The sequence below is a fragment of the Anabrus simplex genome, chromosome 1, assembly GCF_040414725.1.
Source record: "Anabrus simplex isolate iqAnaSimp1 chromosome 1, ASM4041472v1, whole genome shotgun sequence".
Lineage (NCBI taxonomy): Eukaryota > Metazoa > Arthropoda > Insecta > Orthoptera > Tettigoniidae > Anabrus > Anabrus simplex.
Genome location: NC_090265.1, coordinates 841244984 through 841270754, shown reverse-complemented (window position 1 = coordinate 841270754; position 25771 = coordinate 841244984). Strand labels below are relative to the sequence as shown.

General features: G+C 36.6%; 1 protein-coding gene across 3 annotated transcripts in view; it reads left to right on the top strand.

Annotated features, from left to right (window-relative positions):
• Nucleotides 1–25771, top strand: part of LOC136857614 (polypeptide N-acetylgalactosaminyltransferase 5) — a 171544-nt gene that overhangs the window by 57029 nt on the left and 88744 nt on the right. For all 3 annotated transcript variants that reach the window (XM_067136396.2, XM_067136397.2, XM_067136398.2), the window contains exons 5-7: nt 989–1099; nt 3706–3883; nt 17001–17181. In XM_067136396.2, coding sequence (XP_066992497.1) covers nt 989–1099; nt 3706–3883; nt 17001–17181 — 470 coding nt within the window. The remainder of the gene's footprint in view (nt 1–988; nt 1100–3705; nt 3884–17000; nt 17182–25771) is intronic.

Here is a 25771-nt window from a genome sequence, read left to right as displayed (position 1 = left end):
TCCAGGCCGATTTTTGATGGCAAACAATGTGCTGGCAGGGTTGACAAGTTAATATTCTTGAATCGATTTGCCAATAATGAAGAATGGTAATTTATGACTGCCGTTAACATTGCTGCAGATAGCAAAAGTCACTCTCCCCTTTGCAAGTTTTGTCCCTTTCACAGTATCATTTCGTATAGCAAGAGTTCTTTGTGGAAGCAGCTTATAGCTCAGACCTGAAAAAAAATCAGATGGAAAAAAATACATGAGTAAAATGAAATAATCGAATAAGCGGTTATTTTGTATTTGATAATCCCATCACTAGTTGCCGGTACTCTGTGGTATGTTCTACTGCAAACTTCTTGAGTTTACTTGATTCCTCAGATTTCCCTTTACCCTCCTGAACATATTTATGGTAGTTTCTGATCCATTTAAACCAAATATATTTTGCAAATTTAGCTCAATTTTCAAATTTTCAACTGATGTAGTAATGAAGTTACGATGACCAATGATAACTGGTATGATACAGATCTGTGAAACAAAGATGTAACGATATCCATTGCAACACTAGCACCGCAGAGTTGCGAGCTATACTGATTTTGCTATGCCTCAGCAATCTCGATTTCAACGCAAAATGGCAGATTATTAACATTAATTTCAGATTATATTTTCATGCTTAATATTTTTAACCATATATAAACCATTTTTTCCCATGTAATTTATTATTTATCGTACCTTTGACTTGGAGGATTGCTAACAATATTATTTTTGGTTATTAGACATTATTGTGTATGTAAGAACAAAACTAATAAATCTCTCCCTTTCAGGAGGCAAAATTGAAGATTTGAATTAACACAGTTGTTGGTCTCATTGACCAAAGGTGGTACATTTTTTTGATCTGGTATTTCTCTAGTTATCTGAGAAAGAGAGTGAGTTTGCTTGTGGTCTTATTCAAATAATTTTCTACGAAGTGTAAATGTGCTAATTATGTGAATGTTTTGATTTTTAGGAAAACAGTGGTGTGTCCTGTTATAGACGTCATTTCTGATGATACGTTTGAATATGTAACTGCATCTGACCAAACATGGGGAGGTTTTAATTGGAAACTGAACTTCAGGTGGTAAGTTTCTTGTTGTTTTCATATTGTACAGTTGGTTTGGAGATGGGAGTATGATAGAAGTGAATTTCTGAGAAACAGTGTGTTATGATTTTATTTAAGACTAGCTGACATGTCTGTGCTTCGGTACGGAATGAGCAGACCGCAGACAGCTGTGAACGCACCTATGGCATATTCCGTTAAGTTTGCACACTGCTCATTCCGATCAGGCCCTCAGAGTAGGGATCGAAAAGCTGAAATACTACGATGAACTAGTGTGTTATGTACCAATAGTTATCAGAAAATTTAAGAACCGGAGGAATGGCAAGCTAAAAAAGAAGTTATCTAACTTCCTAGGTACTTTCCACCAATATTTACGCAGGCTGTTTTACTCAGGACACAGCAGTAATTCCATCTATCGGAGATGAGTGTCCGCAGAAGAGATGATGCACATCACAACAAACAGTGGTCAATGTAATGTTATTGGTGATCAATTTTATGAGCTTTCGATTTTGTAGGCCTTCACAATTAGTTTTCTTCGAACTCTGTGATGTTATGTCATCTAATGTAAAGAGAGTTCTCCCTTCTTTCTGACTCCCCCTTGTCCTATTCATTAAGGGATTGTTCCTTCATGATTTTGTTCTCATTTTTATAATCATCTTCACAATTTTCCTTGTCGATATGGACCATTGACCACGTGGTTTTATACCTTAAGACGATCATGATGTGCCGGGCTGAGTGTCTCAGACGGTTGAGGTGCTGGCCTTCTGACCCCAATTTGGCAAGTTCGATCCTGGCACAGTACGGTGGTATTTGAAGGTGCTCATATACATTAGCCTCGTGTTGGTAGATTTACTGGCACGTAAAAGAACTCGTGATGGGCTAAATAAATTCTGGCACATTGGCGTTTCTAAAAACCATAAAAGTAGTCGTTGGGACATAAAGCAAATAATATTATTATTATTACAATCAACTATCAGCAATTAACATGATTGAACAATACTTCCATGTTAGCAGTGGTTGGTGTTTATATGGACTAAGTAACAAAAGTCTAAATTAATTAATTCTGTTATCATAGACGAACAGTAAATCTGTATTAAGACATAAATGGTCAGAAATTGTATTCTCTATAACTTTTCTTACGTAGTAGCCACTTTTCGATAGGACCAATGACATAGGTATTTAAAAATTACATTTTAGGCTCCTTTCCCCAAACTACCATTTCATGCAGCGTGTATAAAATTATTTATAGCCTAAACTGTAGCACCTTATCCCCCGACTTAACATACCTATATTCATTCAATTCTGTTCACCAATTTTCTCATGGCTCGGTGTTGATATGGATTAGCAGTAAAAATCAAAATTCATGAATTTATCAGTTATCATAGCTGGTTTAATAACAAAAATCAAAATTCATGAATTTCTCAGTTATCATAGCCAGTGCAGTAAAAATGTATAAGGCATAAATGATCGTAAATTGAATTCTATAAGTTATGTAGTATTTATCGATAGGACCACTAACAACGCAGATGTTTGAGAATTAAATTTTAGGCCTTCCCCTAAAGTACCATTTTACTCAGTGTGAATAAAATTATTTGTAGCCTAGATTGTAGTGCCTCATTCCCCGACTTTACATATTGATTTTCATTAAATTCTTCAGCCATTTTCTCGTGATGCCCGCACATACAGACAGGCATACAGACAGAAATGATGGAGAATTAAACAGTGCATTTCCTTGTTACTGTGGACACGACCGATATAAAAACACGATTCTTTTCAAATTATGACCAATGTATAGACAAAACTCTTATTTTTTATATACATATTTCTTCCTTTAAGAGGAAAAATAGGTTTTCAGTCTTTGAGTTGTATATGGTGATCAGATATGCTCTATTCCTGCATGCATGGTGTTTTTCCATTGGGAGAGCTTTCTGCTGTTTCACAGTGTGCAGGTAGGGGATGGTACCGTATGCTTCACGTTTTGTTCCCTGATCCCAGCCTTTGTTATATGTGTGCGTGAATCCTTGCTAGCTGACCTGTACATGTGTCAGATGTTGCGATTATTATTTTTCTTATTTTTTTCTCTTCATATATTAATAATTAATCATAACGGGGTGTTATGGCACATGGGTTATTAGTGGCACAGCATGTCTTTATGTACGATTCAAATGTAATGTATCAGTGATAACTTAAAGCTTATAGTCCACCTAGTCAATATTTATTACAATCTATTATAGGCTAAATGCTGTACATGTTTTGAGAACCCATGTTTTCTTCTTCAGTTGCTGTGTAGTCTACCAAGCATTCCCAGCACTTGTTAACATCACTATTTTATCTTGCCTTACAATAAATTATATGTAAACCTCAATAAAAATTTAAAATAATGTTTATTTTTAACATTCTTGCCATTAACCAATTGTTTGATTTTAATTATTTTTGGGTTGACCACCACCACCACCACCACCTATTTTAATCTGTATATTTAGTATATGAGTTTATTTTTCTTTTGATACAAAGAAAACTACAATCTTGTACTCTGATTTAGGTTTTTTTACCACATTCTTTTTACTGTTTACAGTTTAGTGGATGCTGATGTTTAGTAATATACCACTCTCATTTTATATGTATAGGTATAGAGTTCCTCAGAGAGAGATGGATCGCAGAGGTGGTGATCGAACCTCACCTTTACGAACCCCAACCATGGCTGGAGGCTTGTTTTCCATCGATAGGGATTATTTCTATGAACTTGGGGCATATGACGAAGGAATGGATATTTGGGGTGGTGAAAATTTGGAGATGTCTTTTCGGGTGAGTAATTATTATATTTTCACTGTAGTCTGATTTCACCATCAGTGTTTGGAAAGACAGTTCTAGCCTTTTGTGATGATTTCATAAATAATTTGATCCCTTGTTTCAATTATTGTTTTAATATTTTCATTATGTTACATTTCAACTGCCTCTCTGTTGCTCTGTTTCCACCAGAAGCAAAGTATTTTACTTGTAAAATAGTGCTCTGATGTAAACAATGTGACCAGAAGTAAATTTTGTTTAGGCGACAAGATAATCTGAAATCTATATAGATTCAATAGTTTATATAGGTATGTAGTGTATGAAACATTGAGCTGTGTGCAGCTTAGCTCTAATATCAGCAGTCATAGATAACGTAAGCTTCACTGAATAAGTGTACTTGGGAACTGAGGAGTGAGGTAATTTCCTGCTGCTTTCCTAAAAGAAATGAAAAAAAAAAATGGCAAAATCAAATGGTTCCCACATTTTAAGTACCTTGGTGAAACAATTAGGGGAAAAAAGTATTTGAGACAAGTGTCGAAAAAAGGAAACTGCATATCGACTCACCAAAATATCTACAACAAAAAGAAATGCATTTTTCAGATAAAACTAAGACATTTTAATATGGTCATTAAATTAGAATGGCTGGACTGACTAGCTCAGTCATTAGAACGCTGGCCTTCTGAGCTCATGTTGGCAGATTTGATCCTGGTTCAGTTCAGTGATATTTGAAGGTCAGCCTTGTGTTGGTAGATTATTTACTGGCACGTAAAAGAACTCTAGAGAAAGGTCCACCTATTCAATACCATTACATTAATATAGTATCTTATATAATTGGTACTAGTTTTGAACTTGCTACATTAGGTCATCTTCAGCCATGAACAAAGTGGAAACACATGTATACATATAAACACTTATAAAAAACTAGCAAGATACCCGTGCTTCGCTACGGTATTATACTGAAATTTATAATTGAATGCTTATTGTTTTAGATATATAATCCGCCGAAATTCGCGATCTGACTCGTTTTCTGCGAGAATCCTCCAAAATTCCCGATCTGACTCGTTTTCTATTATTTTACAGCACGTTTCCTCCCATTTTTTCAATATTCCTTTCCAACAATCGATTTCGTACTTCCCGGGCTAGGCTCAGGTATTCCTCCTGGTCAGTTGGGTCCGTAAATCTTTGCCATCTTTTCCGTTAATCATTTTTAATATGGATAAAATCCTTCAGGAGATCCGGCATGGTGTCATATTGGGTGATTTGGCGGCACTGAACCCGCGGCCGGACTGCATTCTTAGTCATTACCCGTCCAGGAGCCGTTGCCAGCGTGGTCCGCACATTTGACGACGGTCCGGAACATTATTATTATTATTATTATTATTATTATTATTATTATTATTATGTGTTGCTGGAATGGCTGATGACAGGGAAAACCGGAGTATCCGGAGAAAAACCTATCCCGCCTCCGTTTTGTCCAGCACGAATGTCACATGGAGTGACCGGGATTTGAACCACAGAACCCAGCTTTGAGAGGCCGGAGCGGTGCCGCCTGAGCAACGGAGGATCCTTATAAGTACATTAATAACAGTAAAATCAATTGGTCTCACCTCCTTCTACACCCCACCGCCGTTAAGTTTATTTACCGCCCCCCCTCCCCCCCAAAAAAAATTAAAAGAAGGCTTGTTTCTTTATGTTTAAGGGAGATTCCAAACACCAATGTTCACGTCTATTACCTTCAGTTTTGAGATATAAGTATCCCCATAAAAGTAATTTACTTTTTTCACTTCATTTCACACTACTCCCCCCCCCCCCCCCCCAAGTGAACTTTCCCGAAAAAAATACTTGTTTCTTTAATAGTAAAGGATCTTCTAAATACCAATTATCACGACTCTAACTTCTTCAGTTTTTGATTTATGTGTCCTCATGAAAGGAATTCAACTCCTTTACACTCCCGCCCTCCAAGATGGTTTCCCGCCCAAAACGCGTTTTTCTTTGTTTTTAAAGGAGATCCAAATACGAATTTTCACATCTGTAATAACTTTAGTTTTTATTAGATGTATGTATTCTCATACAATTAAGCCAATTAATTTTTCAATTCTTTCACACCCCCCCCCCCCCCCCCCGCTTCATTGGATTTTTAGAGAATACGTGTATTTTTACTTTTAAAGCAGATTGAAAATATCAAATTTCACGTCTGTAAAATCTGCATTTCTGATATATCAGTAGCCTAATTAAAAGAATTCAACACCATTTTCAGTCTCTTTTACCCTCCCCTCCACCCAGGTGATATTTCCGAAAACTAAAAATACACGTTTCTTTATGTTTAATAGAGATAAAAAATACCATTTTTCACTTCTGTAACATGTTAAGTTTTTTAGATATACTGTAAAAATTCTCATTTCAAAATTTCACCCCTTTTGAGTTCCCCTTAAGTGGAGTTTCCAAAAACAAATCACCTATGTTTCTTTACATTTACAGGAGATTCCAAACACCCACTTTTTACGTCTGAACATTTTACGATTCCAAGATATTCTGTAGATATAGTCTTTCAAAAAATTCACCCCAATTTGTCACTCCTGTTTAACCGCCATTAATTGGATTTTCCAAAAACTAAAAAATACGTGTTTCTTTATTTTTAAAGGAGATCCCATATACAAATTTTCAGTTCTGTAATATCTTTCGTTTCTGAGATATATGTATCCTCATTAAAGGCATTCAACCCATTTTTCCCCCTTTTACACCCCTCCTATTGGGATTTACAGGAAACAAAAAAATATGTGTTCCTTTATTTTTAGAGGAGATTCTAACTACCAATTTTTACATCTGTACATTTTAAAGTTTTAAGATGTAGACACACTCATTTTAAAAAATTCACCCCCCCCTTTTCACCCCCAATATCTGGATTTTACAAAAACGAAAAAGTACGTGTTTCCTTACTTTTAAAGTAGATCCCAAATACCAATTTTCAAGTCTGTAATATCTTCAGGTTCTGAAATATAAGTAGACTCATGAAAAGCATTCGACCCCTTCTTCAACCTTTCCTTCCCTTCTTATTAGGATTTTCCGAAAACAAAATACGTGTTTCTTTATTTTTAAAGGAGATTCTAAATACCAATTTTCACATCTATAACCTTTAAAAGTTTTGAGGTATAGATACACTCATTTTAAAATATTACCCCCTTTTCACCCCCTCCCTTAATTGGATTTTCCAGAAACAAAAAATATGTGTTTCTTTATTTTTAAAGGAGATCCCAAACACCGATTTTCAGGTCTGTAATATCTTCAGTTTCTGAGATATAAGTAGCCTCATTAAAGGCATTCAACCCTTTTTCCACCCCTTTTCACTCCTCCTATTGCGATTTTCCGAAAACAAAAAAATACGTGTTTCTTTATTTTTAATGAAGATTCTAAATACCAATTTTCACATCTGCAAACTTTAAAAGTTTGGAGATATAGATTCAGTCATTTTAAAAATTCACCCCCTTTTCACCCTCCCATTAATTGGATTTTCCAAAAACAAAAAAATACGTGTCTTTATTTTTAAAAGAGATCAAAAGTACCAATTTTCAGGTCTGTAATATCTTCAGTTTCTGAGATATAAGTACCGGTATCCTGATTGAAGGCATTCAACTCATTTTTCCCCATTTTCACCCTTTTTCACCCCTCCTATTGGGGTTTTCAGAAAACAAAAAAATACGTGTATCCTTATTTTAAAAGAAGATTCTAAATACCAATTTTTACATCTGTAAACTTTTAAAGTTTTGAGATATAGATACACTCTTTTTAAAATTTCACCCCCCTTTTCACCCCCTTAGCGACGGAATATCAAAAAATCCTCTCTTAGCGAGCACCTACATCTTAATATGAATATATCCCCAAAATTTCATTTCTTTATGTCCAGTAGTTTTGGCTCGGCGATGATGAATCAGTCAGTCAGTCAGTCAGTCAGTCAGGACAAGTTATTTTATATATATAGATAAATCACAGTTTGGTGTGTTTTAAGTAAAATCTAAATCTAAAACAGTGATGAAAGTCAGACATGGTGTCCATGTCGATTGCACATAAATTACGAGGAGCATGGGGGCATTCACTTCACACTGAATTCAATCAATACTGATCTGCATTTAGGGCAGTCGCCCAGGTGGCAGATTCCCTATCTGTTGCTTTCATAGCCTTTTCCTAAATGATTTCAAAGAAATTGGAAATTTATTGAACATCTCCCTTGGTAAGTTATTCCAATCCCTAACTCCCCTTCCTATAAATGAATATTTGCCCCAGTTTGTCCTCTTGAATTCCAACTTTATCTTCATATTGTGATCTTTCCTACTTTTATAAACGCCATTCAAACTTATTCGTCTACTAATGTCATTCCACGCCATCTCTCCGCTGACAGCTCGGAACATACCACTTACATGTAATAAATATCAATCAATAGTTACTCTGGATCAGGAATATACAGATTGAAATGCTCTACATGTAATTTTTCTTATGTTGGCCAAACTGGCCGCAGCTTCTCCACCAGATTCGCCGAGCATTACAATGCCCAAAGACACAACAAATTCTCCGCAATGGCCAACCACATGAGGGACACAGGGCATAAATTCACCACAATAGAACAAGACCTCCATATCCTAAAAAGAATCGATAAAAGCAAACTCATGACAGAATATGAAAACTTATTTATTTTCCTCGACCAACATTTTAATAAAGATAAGAATCTAAATGACACTATTGATAAAAAAAAAGCCCCTTGTATGAACAGATTCTTATTTTATTACGAGAATCAACTTCCCTCACCAACATATTCTTAAAAATCTTCAACCTCACATCAATTAGCGTTCCCACCTCCCCTACAGCTAATATACCCCCCTCCTTTCCCCCCGCCGCTAGTACCTCTAATTCAAATACAACCAATAAACCCATAGCCACACCCACCGTAACATCGCTCCCTCCAATAGTCTTACACCGTTACAACACGCGCAGTAATACACTTTTTTCCTTCCCTCCCACCAATAGCAGCCCCCCTCCAATAGTTACGTCAACGCAGACAGATCCCCCTCCAGCACAAACCTTCAGTTATAACACACGTAGCAAGAAGTTTACTGTTGCAAATACTTCTAACTCATAATGTTACAAGCTATCTTTGTCACCGTCAAATGGTAAGTGCACACGATTCTACTGCAATATTTTCAAATATCTTTTCACACAATTAACTCTGTGTTTCTTGCTTCCTTTTACAGATTCCACTTTTATATGCTTTTTCAACTAGAATATCTACAAACTCACAATTTACAACATTTGAACATCACTTCAAATTTTGAGATGGTCCATAGTGATCCTATTTGAAACTGTTCTTCAACTTCTATTCACCAACTTCATATCCTCCACGTGTTCTACAACTTCACCATATGCAACTGACTTTCGTCTTTTATCTTCAAGATCATGATTAACTTCAGATCTCTCGACTAACTTTGACTTTTATTCTCTCTTCTTTACTTTGATTATACACGATTTTTCGCCATCGTCTAATTATAACCGCCAGACTATCAACTTTACTTTTATGCAATCTTACTACTTGTTGTATAACAATCTGTTGTTTTATCCATTGCACTTATTTTAGCAGCCTTCTAATGTTAATTTTGTTAATACTTCCACTATTATATCTCATCACATTGTATTTTCAAACCATCATTGTTATTTTTAATGTTATTTTACTTCAAATCTCTTCAAGATTTTAAAATTCATTTCATTACTACATGTTATTTATTTAAAGTTAAAAACTTCATGATTGTTCCGTATTGAATAGAGAAATAAGATGATGTACAATATTATAGGGAAGGATCCACCTTTCAATACTCCGTAGTAAAAAGTAGTTACAACCTGTTTATTGGGACCGGTTTGAACACATTTCAAGTGTCATCATCAGCCAATTATCGAAGATCTTAAAACAACTAATATATTGAACACAGGCAAAATATTAACATTGTATCATATTGTAGCAATTCAGTTAATGTTCAAAACACAATAATCACAGTCAAGAGAGTAAACAGAACATCACTATCTTGCGCCGAAAACAAATATATTTGAAGTTCATAAGCAGATCAAGTATGCACTTATGTAAAGTCGTTGCTAGGCAGGTCTTGTAGGCATTTGTTTCTCTGGCCGAAGAGTAAAAGGTGACGTGAATGAAGTCTTAGGAAAACAGTGTAGGATTTAATTTCGTCAAAATCAAAGTGGATATATAGGTTTTAAAATAATTTAAAACGTTAAAAAAGAATAAAGCCAAATAAAAATATATTAAAAAATGGGAAGAAATAATGAAAGAAATACGAGGTTCAACTCGAAACAACTTGCCGTAGTAATTGATAAAGAAATGATAAATAGAGAAAGGGGGTGGGGAAAGTTTATTAGAGGGTGGTGATGGTGGTTATTGTTATTAGAGGAAATAAAATTTGGCAACAATCCTTTATATAACACTAATTCGAGGGAAAAAGAGGAAGAGAACCGACACTTCGAAAAATGAAGATATCGGTTAAAGGAAGACAAGGGCCACGAAGGGCGTGAAAATGAAAGACTCCCTAGCCCTCGCAAACCTAATAGCATCGGGGTCGGAAAAGAACAAGAGTTGACCAAGGGAGGTCGGACAGGATAGATGAAAGTGAGGAGCCTGGCACAAGTAAGTGGAAGCAATGCCAGGACTCAGCTAAGGGCCCCGTGGTCGCCAACCCACGCTCCGAAGTTCAGAGCCCCTGGGGGATGGAGGGTGGGAAGGAAAGAAAAATGGAAGGGATCCGTTACTTCGAAAAATGAAGATATCAGCCAAAGGAAGACAAGGGCCACGAAGGTCGTGAAAATGAAAGACTCCCTAGCCCTCGGAAACCTAAAAGTGTCGGGGTCGGAAAGGAACAAGAGTTGACCGAGGGAGGTCGGACAGGATAGATGAAAGTGAGGTGCCTGGCACAAGTAAGTGGAAGCAATGCCAGGACTCAGCTAAGGGCCCCGTGGTCGCCAACCCACGCTCCGAAGTTCAGAGCCCCTTGGGTGGGGAGGGGGGGAACTAAGAAGGATCAAGGGGGGTGTTGCGGAAGGGGGAAGTGGCATGAGAGGGTATTGTGTAAATTGTGAAAGATTGATTCCTTATTTGTTGACTTCAGGTTATTTAAAAAGGAGATGAGAAAATCGAAAAGGGCATTGGGTTTCTCAGAAATATCATTCAGATTAAGATTTGGATTGAAAAACTGGTCAAGGTGTATAAAACAGTTTTCGGTGATGTCTAGGAGAGGGCCTTTATTTAGAGTGCTGAGAATTTCAATATCCTGGTTTATTGTAGTGAAAGCATGTTTTGTGTCATGTATGTGTTGTCCCACTGCCGAAAATCTGTTGTGCTTTATTGCATTAACGTGTTCAAAGTACCTAATTTTGAAGTTGCGACCCATTTTTTAATATATTTTTATTTGGCTTTATTCTTTTTTAACGTTTTAAATTATTTTAAAACCTATATATCACTTTGATTTTGACGAAATTAAATCCTACACTGTTTTCCTAAGACTTCATTCACGTCACCTTTTACTCTTCGGCCAGAGAAACAAATGCCTACAAGACCTGCCTAGCAACGACTTTACATAAGTGCATACTTGATCTGCTTATGAACTTCAAATATATTTGTTTTCGGCGCAAGATAGTGATGTTCTGTTTACTCTCTTGACTGTGATTATTGTGTTTTGAACATTAACTGAATTGCTACAATATGATACAATGTTAATATTTTGCCTGTGTTCAATATATTAGTTGTTTTAAGATCTTCGCTAATTGGCTGATGATGACACTTGAAATGTGTTGAAACCGGTCCCAATAAACAGGTTGTAACTACTTTTTATTACGGAGTATTGAAAGGTGGATCCTTCCCTATAATATTGTACATCTTCTTACATGTTATTTAGACGCTTATTTTTAATTTAAGGTTAAGACTATGGCTGATGATGCCTTCAGGGAAGGCGAAACATGTACCACTATTAGTTAACAAATTTATGTAAATCATCCAAGACGATTTTGTATTGATTAGGTGGTCTAATAAATAACTTAATGTTATTATTTCAATCACATACCACTTAGTCGAGCAGCTCTTCTTCTTTCTCTCAATTCTTCCCAACCCAAACATTGCAACATTTTTGTAACGCTACTCTTTTGTCGGAAATCACCCAGAACAAATCGAGCTGCTTTTCTTTGGATTTTTTCCAGTTCTTGAATCAGGTAATCCTGGTGAGGGTCCCATACACTGGAACCATACTCTAGTTGGGGTCTTACCAGAGACTTATATGCACTCTCCGTTACATCCTTACTACAACCCCTAAACACCCTCATAACCATGTGCAGAGATCTGTACCCTTTATTTACAATCTCATTTATGTGATTACCCCAATGAAGATCTTTCCTTATATTAACACCTAGATACTTACAATGATCCCCAAAAGGAACTTTCACCCCATCAACGCAGTAATTAAAACTGAGAGGACTTTTCCTATTTGTGAAACTCACAACCTGACTTTTAACCCCGTTTATCAACATACCATTGCCTGCTGTCCATCTCACAACATTTTCGAGGTCACGTTGCAGTTGCTCACAATCTTGTAACTTATTTATCACTCTATAGAGAATAACATCATCCGCAAAAAGCCTTACCTCCGATTCCACTCCGTTACTCATATCATTTATATATATAAGAAAACATAAAGGTCCAATAATACAATAATACAATTAAACAATAGATCATTACATCTGATGGAAAGGCCAGTTATTCAAGTTGTGAATGTCGCCTTCAAGCTATATATAAACTGTTACTCATATATACTATTCAACATGGCATAAATTATAGATCAATAATGGGTCCACTATACAGATAATGAATATCAGCTCCAAGATCAACTTTAGAATACTTGGTTATTATAAGGACATTGACAAAGTCCAACACCAGTCACAGTAGTTTTAGGGCCTGTACTACGACTGTCAGATAAACAGCCAGATACGTAGGCTGCAGTTTTGCAAACTAGAAGTTAAATATTTTCTTGCGTACTACCAACAGATTTTAACGACGGTATTGTAATGCGGAAGATGTAGTAACATTTTTATTGGGTTGGTAATAAGGTTACTGAAAATATAGAGAAATTTAGCGCGGTGGTATACGTGTTCCCTGGTGTTTTCGTTTGTTTAGTTCTATTGCTTTTGAAATTGTATTGCTAGAATCCAATGTCAGACTCTTATTAAGCTATAATGTGGAAGTCCAGGTCAAAAACAAAATTAGGACTGAAATATACACATACGAAGAAATGTTAAAATTAATTAACTGTATAACAAAACTGAAACTGTTATAGAAAATAAAAAGACTGAAAATATATCATAGATGCAAAAGTTAAGATTCAGGTTATGTATCTTTTTTGTCTAGTACTATTTACGAGGTTGCGCGTTACGACGAAAGTAAAGTTTATATTCGTAATTAATGCCACTGATGCAACGTGGGATCATTACTTTTATTATTAAAATTATTGTTTGCTCATAGAATAAGTAGTTAGTTTCTTTCTTTTCAATACAATGTGAGAATCATAACTGGCAAGCATTTATCTCACTTTAGCGTAAATACTTTTGTAGCAAGTTGTTATGAAGTAAAAGAAATATAACCTCCTTAACATCCTCATTCGACGGACGAATCACCATGAACAACGTCGTATACCTTTACTCCATATGTGCGTCGCGGATAGATTTGGAATAGAACCCACGCTTTTGACACACATTTTAATGATTAGGAAATGTGTACTATCACCTCTAGTACCCTACCGACTACCATTTACAAGGTAAAAAAATGTTAGGACTATTGTGACTCGAACCCACGAAAAACTGCTTAGCAGCAAACTACACTGCCCTAACGACCACGGCTACCCATGAAACTTACGGTTGACAGCTTGTGTGCTAATGATATACGGAGTAGCAACAACTTGCTAGCTTGGGAAATCTTTAAGAATTCTGTGATAGCTGGACAGGAAGCATGACATACTTTATAAATATATACATAAATTACTTTGTAACAACTTAATTTCGCACAGCATCATGCAGATGTAGATTCATCTTCATGAGTAGCCATCTTGATTCTTTGCAGTAGCGTCCCCGATAAGAGCGTTAACAGCCTCTCCAACTTCGGCATAGCTATATTCGAGAATATTTTCCCAGATTGCACATAAACGAAAGTCGTAGTACGCGGTTTCAACCGAACTTCCAGATAAATGTCCAAACTGCCAAATAAATTTATACCGCACTTTTATCTGGCTGTCGTAGTACAGGCCCTTAATGTGTCACTTTAATTTCAATTTTAAATGTGTAGTCTGATGTTTCATCACTGTTTTAGATTTAGATTTTACTTAAGACACCAAATTATAATTTTTTATTGGTGGTTATATGTAGACAGGTGTTTCTAATTCGATCATGGCTGAAGATGACCTAATGGAACCATAACTGATGCCAATATTGAACAAGTGCTTGATATGATCCTGTATAACAGATGACTGACTGTTCTATGAATTTCCATTCCTGGTACACCTTCAGACCACAAAAAAAAAAACAGATTACGGAATGCTCTTCTTCCTTGGTGCAAACAGATTGTAGCACGGCCATCTTTACGTCGCAACAGTGCAAGCTATACTGATCTGATAATGCTGGAACCTATTACAGACATAGACAACGGTGCCATCTAGCGACTGGTGAGCACACAACGCCACAGAGCCGATCTAAAGACAATTAGACCAAAATTGCTGATACTTATTGACTTGCCCTCGTAGTTTTAGAAGAATTTTAACGTGTGTAAGTTATTTTAATACATCAAGTGTAGACTCGTTTTATTCAATATGCATCAGTGTACTCAAAGAACAATTGACAAGATGATTATGTGTATAATTTGTAAGACATTTGTATAAGCTAATTAGTTTTTAATATTATTATGTTGTATGGCTGAAGATGGTCCAAGATTTCAGGGCCAAAACTAGTACCATGAGTATATTTAATATGTAACTATGTACCAATTTGAATTGTATTGATTAGGAGGAACAACCACTAACGCTATATTCGTTAACAAATGACATCAGTCTTGTTGGTTAATTACCACTGCATGCTAATTACCTGTAATCTGTAACCATCAATAGTATTAATGTGCTTTATACGCTAAACAAGAAAGAACAATGCCTAAACAGAAAACTTACAACTGTAACTTGCAGGAAAAATATCTTATCAAAATGACAAATTCAAAAAGTGAAGTTTCCTGTGAAACATGTAGGGGAATTTAGTTTCGCACATGGTGGTGCTTGCAATGTAACAATACATTTAGCATGTGCACGCTATAAATCTGCTGAGGTAAGTGCACGTTCTTCGAAAGTGATGATCCAGTTCTTAAAAAGTACTGTTCGAACATCCCGAGATCTTGAAATTGCTTCATTGAGCCATGAAAGCATAACTCAAAACATAGGATTTAAATGGAAAATACTACTGGATACCCATATCCAGTATCCCGTATGTTTTATATTTTATAATACCATCTGTAGCTCCCTCTGTGTTTTAGTGGTAGAGTGTCAGCCTCCGGATCTCAAGATAGCGGGTTCAAACCCGGGAGAGGTGGTCAGATTTTTGAAGGGCAGAAAAAGGTCTGTTTGGCACTCCATGTTGTACGATGTCAGCTCTGTAGAAGATCTCTGTTGACAAATTTGGTGTTTACCCAACAAAGTTCATTAAAACTGTGCTATCTGATAAGCCAAGAGTAAAATGGAAAGTAGAAATTGATGAGCAGGCAGCTAGATAGATGGCTTGAAATTAAAAGTGTGTACATTGTACCTGAGGCCATACTACTACTACTACTACTACTACTAATTATTATTATTATTATTATTATTATTATTATTATTATTATTATTATTATTATTATTATTATTATTATTATTATTATTGAAAATATCAAGAGAGAATTGGGAGTTGAGAAATTTCTGGAGGAGAGGTTGGGATCTGCACAACTTCAATGTGAAAAAAAAAAGAATACTAAGCACAAGAATATTATGTGCAGGCACGGAGAGGACCCAGGCAGAAAAGAAACCATTGCAAAGATATAGAAGAAAGAGGTGGACCGACTGATAAACGATGTTAAACAAAAAGGAATGAGCTGAAGTGTCTAACTTTAGACTTAGTAAACCTAGACAGACAACTCTGGTGAGTGCTGGTTTGAACCTGCCCTATCCAGCTAGCTGGAAGGGTTATATGCTGATGCTGATAATGACATAAACCATCTATACTTGGAGATGTTAGCATGGTATGTAGTCTTCATGAGACAGCTTCCAGGACAGTTTTTTACTCTGGGTTTAAAATTCTCTTTTTTGTACACATGACTTTAAAAGTTACTGGGAACAAGGTTGTGGAGTGGCAGTTGGAAAATTATGTGAAATAATGTTTGTGCTTCTGCACGCTGAAGAAGTGAGCGATATTGCTTTCAGGAAGAAGGGTAGACACTTGAAGATAAATGTGTTGTAGTAACTTTTGTAGTTTTCTAGGTGTTTTCTTTGTTGGTGAACTCTTTTCAGATGTGAAGTTAACCTTGTACCACCTTGTGGAAAAATCATCTTACATTTAAAATTACAAGTGACTTATTTGAGTGCAGTAATTGTGTTTTTAATGTTTCTGATACATTGTAGTCACAGGCAGTAATGGATTGGGAATAGTCAGCATCCCACTAAATGGTCATTTATGTAAATGATATAATCTCAATATTGAAACTTTTATTCTTCTCATCCAGCAAAGTAGCTTTATTTGCTGACCATTGTGGTAAGTACACAACAGTTTCATTGAAAGCTTTGGATGACCTATTTTGTCAAAAATGAATGTAGCATTTAAAAACTTCAAGCTGTTTTGAAAGTTGGAGAAGGTAAATTATTATTATTATTAATATTATATTTGTGCATTCAGCTGAAAAGTTCCTGTAAAATTGTTACTATTTGTAGGTGCATATCTCCAATCCTTACATCCATATATATAATTTTTTTAAATATTCTTTTACATTGTATTTGTTTGTAGGTCTGTATTTGGGTATTGTTTAACACATGAGAATTGTTTTCAGGTGTGGCAATGTGGAGGTGTTTTGGAAATAATTCCCTGTTCCCATGTTGGCCATGTATTTCGTGACAAGTCCCCTTACACATTCCCAGGCGGTGTGTCGAAAATTGTATTGCATAATGCTGCCCGTGTGGCAGAAGTTTGGATGGATGAATGGAGAGATTTTTATTATGCAATGAATCCAGGTTAGATTTTGAAACAGAGCAGATCTACACCTTTTGTGTGTCACTAACGTGATAACAATAGGGAATTGGCCGCTTGGTGTAACAACTTGGAGTGAGTAGGAATGGGGAAGTAGAATTATGACTTTAATGATAATATGAGGACTGAACGTAAATGTCGAGTAAGATCAGACTTCTGGTCTTTGTTTTATGTATCTTCCCATTCCTTCTCACTTAGATGAATCTCAGTTAAATAACCATTCATTAGATGCTTTCTCTACTAACAGTTGCTATGCTTATTTAATAAAAAATAAAATTGATTAATGGTGTACTTGAAAAAAAAAAAAGAGAAATATTTTAAATTGATACTGTAAGCAAGGAGATGCCGTAGTACGCTATTTAATGCTATATTGCTTGTGTATTTCTTTGTTTTAATGATGCAGAGTCATACTATTTGCATACTGCTGTTAGTGATTTATAGATTTTCTTTATTATGTGTCTTGGAAAACAGATACTTAGGTTACAGTCTGAAATTTGTCTGATTGTCATCTCGGCTGTAACTGACTACAGTTAGAAGTAAGAAATATTATTGCAACAGTTTTCTCTTCTTGTTTGAGATTTTGTGTTAATATGCCATTATTTTAATGAGGAAAGTTGTTATGCAAAGAACATAGTGGAGAAAATGCTATATTTAAAGACAGTGGTATTTTAGGTCTGTTGGTGTTCAGGTTTTTTGGTGGTGTCTTGGTCATGTTTGATAATTCATGTTTCTTTACATGCTTTTAACCTTTTTGAAAGTGTTGTGAATTGTGTTGTGTTTCTAATATTTGCACACTGTGTGTGTTTGCACATTTGGTACTAACAATCCAAACATGTGTTTGAAATTGGGCTGAATTATGGTGTGGATGTTTTTTCTCTTGTTGATTATTTCTTAACACCTTGCAATCTGGCCCATACTACAGGTTGTATTTCCTGAAGCCAGCAGTAAATATACATTACCTGAAATTAAGAGCAATGCTAAGGGCAAGTTTGTTTTTATATTTAATATACAGTTAATTAAAATGATAATTATAATGATATTCTTCTAAGTTAGGAGATGTTAGATTAACGAATACAGTATTTTTTTTTTTGTGATATGTATTAAGACCTAATGGTAGATGAATGCAGCTTTTTTGAATTAACTTTTGAATCAATTTTCATTTATAATTTATTTTTATAAGTTTCACCTATGCGCAGATTTATTTAGAACTATCTCTTAATCGTTTGTACTACACATACAAATATTAATTTGTATACTTTATCATAATAAGTAACCCACAATTGTGGAAAATATAAACAAAGAAATATAGATTTTTACATCTGTTAAATAGTGATTTAATTCTAACTGGGTAGGTGAATTAGAACAAATTTCCAATTAAGCCAATCCTGGTCTCGTCAGCTGCCGGCCCCGCGGTGTAGGGGTAGTGTGCTAGCCTCGTACCATGAGGCCCCGGGTTCGATTCCCGGCAAGGTCAGGGATTTTTTTTACCTGGATCTGAGGGCTGATTCGAGGTCTACTTGCCCTAAGTGATTACAGTTGAGAAACTATCTGATGGTGAAATGGCAGCCCCGGTCTAGAAAGCAGAGATAACCGCCGAGAGAATCCTTCATGCTGACCACACGACACCTCTTAATCTACAGGCCTTCAGGCTGAGCAGTGGTCACTTATTAGGCTATTGCCTTTCGGCGCTGTTGCACCATGTTTTTGTTTTTTTAATTTTTTTTATAGCTATGATCAGTTGCTGCATATTTCAAACTTGATTTGACCTTAAGTTCCTTACCATTTGAATATTTTGCTTTTACTTGGGTTATTGTTACAAAATACAGTACAATAGTTTTATAATTTTATTCCCATCAATTCTCTCTACTGTTCCATGTTACACCATAGGCAAATGTTTCTCGCTCATTTACTGTACTTCAGTTATGAAGTGATTATGTGTTCTTGCTCATTTCTTCTCAAAAAACAAAGAAATAGAAATATATAAATTAACTGAGTCGAAACTGGAAAGCGGTGGCTTCAGATAACACAAAAAGAAGTAAGTTATGTTATTTGTTTGTGGAACTAAGAATAACACTGCTAATTCAGTTGTACCTTTGTAAAATATGTTTTCTCCAATACGTTTAATTTTTGGAGTATTCACAAAGATCTGATTCAGGTACTTAACTAGTTGGCATACTATTTTCAAGCTGTTCGCATGTCCAGATTTAAAAAAGATTTAATTTATATATGTCATAACTATATATAGGTTCTCATGCAAACTTTAATTCATTAGTTATGGCTGTTCATAGGTTCTCACACAAACTTGGAATTTATAAAATTAAAGAATCGTACATTTTGCCTTTAGATTTTTTGGCATTTCAGTAGGTTTTCATGGAGTGGAAAATTCTGAAGCAGTCAGGGATGTACAATACCATGAGATATTTATCACATTCATATCGGCTGAGTAAAGAACTTTCTTAGGCCACAGAATTTTCTGAGTAATATTAGTCCCAGAAACGAAATTTGTCACGTCTCCCGATTTCCACTGTTCATTTTTCAGCTTTTACTGGAACTTGGCCACACAACATCACGTTCATCACTCTCAGAGTTGCTTTTCTTGGATCTGCTGCTGTCATCACTACCATTTAAAGGTTCGTCACAGTCTGACATTTCCAACTCACTTTCACTCCTGTCAGAATTTCAGAAATACCACCGCCTACTAACAACGAAGTTCTACACATCATGATTACTGCTACTGGCCTTGTTGGAGGGAGACAGGTGCAATGGAGATTCAATCTCAATATCAAATATAATGTTGTAAAATGTAAAGATAAAAATTTACTTGCTGGTACATAATGTTGTGAGTATGACTCAGATTGGTGTGTATGGTTGATAACACGAAGTACACAGTTCCATGAGAATTAATCTGAACACAACAATAATATACACTACTTTTTTTTTTAAACTTGTTTGCTTAGTACATACCTTTAATCATGCAGAATAATTTCTGGCTGCCTGAAATCTACACCTGTCTATAGACTATACTCCCTCGCAGGCATAGCCTCTCCTGGGGTACGTCATGATGTCATAGCACAAACTGAACGAACAAAGTCAGTAGAGGACCAAGCTCACCCTCTCTTTGGTCACCAACCTCCAAGGAGATGGCTCAAATCAAAGAAAAGCTGTGTGCAGACAAAAATGCTCACTGCAAAACCTGAGGTAACCAGGACACATCTATGACAATCCACTATATAACCAGAGTGGATGAAGGCCAGAGGAAGCCTTCTTGCAGGTCTCGACACCAACTAGGAAATCTGGAGGTCACTCATCAGACTTTGGTGTGGTGTGGGGGGGATGTTGAGTGAATTTATGTAAATGGAGATACCTATAAGCTTCAGATCTCTGCAATTGTGGAGAGAGACAGAAAATGTTACACCCGCGTACCTACGAACTGTGCCCATATTCGTGCGCAATGCAAGTGTTAATGGTATGCTGTGATAGTGCCATGAAAGTGACCCATTTCTAGGCGAAGACCATCTAATCTGAGAACCCCGTTATATACAGTATTAAATAGAAGGAATGATCCACCTTTCAATACTCTGTTATTAAGTTGAACCAAGTAGAAGTCACAACCTGTTCATTTGCGACCGGTTTCAACACATTTGAAGTGTCGTCGTCAGCCAGTTAGCAAAGCAGTGCAAAAATTAAGTCATAAAGATCTAAAAACACTTAACACAATGATCACAGACAAAACGACAGTTTTTGTCTGTCCCCTCGGAATTCCTATATTAAATTGTATATTATTCATCGGTTACAGCGAGAGCCCTAGCACTGATGCATCTGTTATTACAAGTGACTAAGCGTGTTCAATGTTTTCTATTCTCGATATTTATGCACCCAGCGATTATATTGCATGCGTTCAATCATCTTTGGTATTGTTTCCTTGCTATGTCCACTAGAGAGCTCTCTTGTTGACATTCGAAGACGATGTCAGAGTAGATTAGTAATGCCTATTGATTTTGTTCCATAAAGAAAAATGGAAATGAAAGAGAAGAACATGTTTTAGTAATGCGTGATTAGTCGTGTCCGATAGCAGTTAACTCGTTAAAAATTTAGGCTGAAGTAAATGATCGCTGAATTTTAATGCTAAATACTGCAATTAGGTAAGAATGGGATACATCTCAAGATATGGCAGAGAGCATAATTGATTTCAGAGGTTAGTTTCATATTTTCTCACATCTGGTTAAATTTCGGAAAGGCTATTATCATGTAAGTTTAATGTGAGAAGGTTATCATTTCTCAACTGGCGTTTGAAATGATGTTTTTATGATACATATAGTACAACATTGAATTGTTAGGATTTTAACCACTTGACGTACTTTGACGAATCTCTCCGTCCTGGCTCTCGACTGCACTCCGATACAAAGACGGATTTCTCCGTCCGCACGTAGTGTTTATTTCCGGACTCGCTCCAAGCCAGTTTCCTTTGTAAAAGGATTTGATATTAGTAAGGTAACCTCTTGACAGATGGAAACACTCTTATTCCATTGATGTACTTGATAAACACTTCTGTGCAGTTATTCCATGGAAAGAATAACCTGTATCTTAGCAACCTTATCGTAAGCGAAACGTTGCCTTCCGCTATAATACAAGGCCTTGAAATGCACTAATGAAAACTGGTGCCATCTTAGTTCACCATTCAGGCACTAGGATCGCGTTCTTGCCCCCTTGTGTTCCCATGGCCGTGTATGTCTATAAGTAAATTATATCCTAAATAAAGAGAGCTGAATGTTGTAGATGTCTAAAGTTTTAAAACTTTCCTACTCAGGGGCTTCTTATCAAGTTTCAAAACTTTCTCACTTCTACTTGAGTGGCTCGAAGCAATGTTGTCTAATAGAGGTCTCAAGAAATTTTTGGAGTTGAAAAAGAGGTAGTTTGTCGTCTTTACACTCTCTACACTGAATTTCACTGATGAACCTGGCTTTCAGAAAAAACGTACACATTTTTAGTAACTGTCGTCGGGGTAAATACTTCACAGCAGAGGTGACAAATTCCGTCATGCGCTGCAGAAGAGCCACAAACGATTATTTCGGGTATCTGAGGGCTGCTCTATCTTGAAAGCGAATAAGACACAATGTTGGACTTTCACTAGCTGGAGAAGAGATATGTTCTAAACAGCCTTCACAGTTTGTTTGTTCTTCTGCCACACGCACTGAGTATCCTGCTACCATAGCTACAGAAATACCAGGTATTGTCGCTGTTGAATCTGAAACAAATTAATCACATTTATGTACTAGCGAACACTTAATAATAAAGTATTGTTCACACAGATCTGATGTAATTTACCTTGCAAGGGTTTTGTAATGATAGACATTATGTGTTTAGGAAGCTGCGGAATGTGCACATCATCGCGACTTTCATTCCTTCTATATTTTTCATCCATCTGGCACATTCTTGATTGTAGTAAACTGGTTCGTACATTGCGGATCTTATCTTCATCCCTCAGCTCAACATTGCCATGTTTTGATGCCGCAATAATTCCTGTATGGAGCGTTGTTTCAACTGCATTAAGGCATGACCTTGCGTCCATTGTGTCATTGTATCCCGCTTTGCATCGTAGGTGGCTAAAGAAAAGCTCGATATCATCGCTTGTTAGATTCCTCGTCCAGACATAATGAAAATGTATACTTATGAGGTATTTTACGCAGGCCACAGTGGATTGGGTAGTCGAGACCAATGCCTGATACGTTTCCCCCGTGAATCTTTTGTCTTTCCCTGGATGCATTTGAATGTTCTTGATATATGACAGGAAATCATTTATTAACCAACTGAGGCATTCATCTTCAATGCTTAAAAATGCCAATTTGTTCTCATTCCTGGAATTTGTCCCATACGAGGTGTTGCAGACATCATGGACATTGAACCACTTCATGAAATGCTCCATAAAACAAAACAAATAGTTTCTTTTAAACTGTTCTTGTCTCTAATGCTCTCGGGACAAACCACCTCCATACTCGTCAAACCAGCGATTGTTTCAGGGGAAAATACAATTTTGGCTCTTACTACATTCATTTTCTCCAAATTTGTAGGGTAAACTATTTTTCTGGTTAGTTTCATCACCGGCTTCATAATTGAAGATTTCTGAAGTTTGAAGAGACCTCTCAAATGATCGCCGGTCACGATAGTATTGTTTACAAAAAAAGTCTTGTGACAAATGTTGGGATCGCACATTTTTTATGACGTGACTGGGATCAAAACTTAGGAACAGAGACCTAGTTTCATCAGCTGGATGTCGTATCTCATGCGTAATGCTTCCTCCACATAATGTTTCGAACATCGAAACATTTACCTGGGAATTGTCTGTCACAGTTCTGATCACTCTGAATCCACACTCTTCAACAGCATCCAAGGTTAATTTTGCAAGTTGTGAGCCCGTAACGGATGAAGTGAAATAGAAAGACACTGGTATTCTGCAATATGTAGAGAGTCCCTTGAACAAAATGCAGAGTAGTTTATTGGCCAACCTGTCTTCGATTCCAAGAGCGTCAATGTCGTTCAGTCCAATAAACATATCTAATTTCCTGTCATACATAAGTCTCGGCTTTATGGACGTTTCATCTATTATAAGGGAACCAACCTTTTCGTTATCGTTCACTAACGACAGTTTTTCTGCCAGTAATCAGGCTTTAGTTAGCGAAGTTATGCCCGTTTCCCCTTTTGAGTATCCAACATACGATTTCAACGTTCTTGGATGAGGAAGATGCAAAATATTGAGTGTTCTGAGAAGCCGATAACCAGTTGGCGACCTTGAAGGTAATAGCACACAAATTTTAACTGTAGTCTCCTGGTATTTACATTTCTTTTTTCCAAAGCTCTGAAGTTGCTCTAACAAAAAGTTTGCTTTCATAGTACCTCCCTCAGCTTCCTTCTGAATTTTAGAAACTCGACTTGCAAGATTTCCGGGATCCTTCTTTACCTTACTAAGTTCTGCTTCCAAGTCACGAATTTTTATGCGCAACTTCTTAATAATGGTCACGTGCTTTCTATTTCTTCTGATCTCCTTCCTTAATTTCCTGGAAATGTATTTTGGTACTGTTGATTTTAGGATGGGAGAAAACTGTGTACCTGTTGTGGTGCCTACATTTCTCAGGTCAGATTCTCCAGTATTATCAGGCACAGGAAAATCCGATTGTTCCACACATTTTCTCTTATTTCTTATATACTCAATTTCACTGTCCGGTTTTTCAAGCTGTCTTTTCTTGGGAGCTTTCCTACATTTTAAAGTGACTTGTTTGTGTTTGGGAACTCTGTAGAAACTGAAGGGACTTTATTAGGCAGGAGTGTCTTTTTAGATGTACTTATACTAAAGTCTTCTTCTCTGAAGTGTTTACTGCACACCCTCCATTTTTCTGTAGGAACCCAGAGAGATCCCGGTTTGTCTCCTCCGCGAGATATAGCAACAAGCCACCATTAAAGCACTATTCACTGGAAACTTGTGAAATGAAATTCCACTACCTTCAATTTCTCGTGAATGACAATAAGGAACACAGCAATAAACCATGATTGAAACTGCGAGTGCTTATTATCACAAGAATATCCACATTCATAACCAACTCAATACACACGTTTAAAGGTGTGAACTTGGTAAACGGGGCAAGAAAGCGATCCTAGCGGCCCGGCAATGAACTGCAGTGTGACCACTTCGATAGCGTTTTACGGGCTGTATTTCCAGGCCTTGTATTATAACGTAGGCAACAAAGCAAAATCGTGGCTGCCTCCAAGTTTAGTGACGAAGTGATTTATAAGGGAAGTTTTACAAGAATGCGACTTTGATATAGAAATAAGCGACGAAGAATTTAGTGGAAGTGAAAGTAGTTCATGTTACAGTGACGCAAGCGCTGGTAGGGGTGAACAAAGTACTGCTTTGCCGTCGAATGTGTCGCTGAATTTTAGGCCTACATCTGATGCCATACCAACGGCTTCTAATCATATTTTACACAATAGGGTATGGAACTGGAAGCACGTAAGTAATACTTCAGAGTGTAATTCATGCATCGCAACTGGTGAAATAAATAGTGTTGTTCAAAGGCACCTAGGACAATGCCCGAACGAACTGTGAGGTGTAACGAATTTCTAACAGCAGACTATTGGCAACATCTAACCAAAGAGACAAATGCTTATGCAAGTAAATGTCTTGTATTAGCTGCCGAAGATATAAATAGGGTAATGACATATGAAAAAGAACATTGGCTTCCTGTATCTGTGGATGAAATGAAGGCCAGATTACCTTGAATGGTAAAGTATGATGGCAAGAAGTTCAGATCCAGTCTTGTTGTTGACTACAACTGTGCAATGGGTGGTGCTGATTCCCGTGACCAGAGACTCGCACCATTCCCCTTGATGAGGAAGTATGTAAAAGGATTAAAAAATATATAGTTTTACATCCTAGATACGACACTTCTGAAATCCAACATCATTCATTGCCTCCTCAACCCTGTCAAGAAGCTAGTAGGCTTTACCAGCTTCCGGATCAATTTGGCCGAACAGCTGTTGGATAGTGTGACCTCGCCTGACTATCCAAAACGACGATGCCCA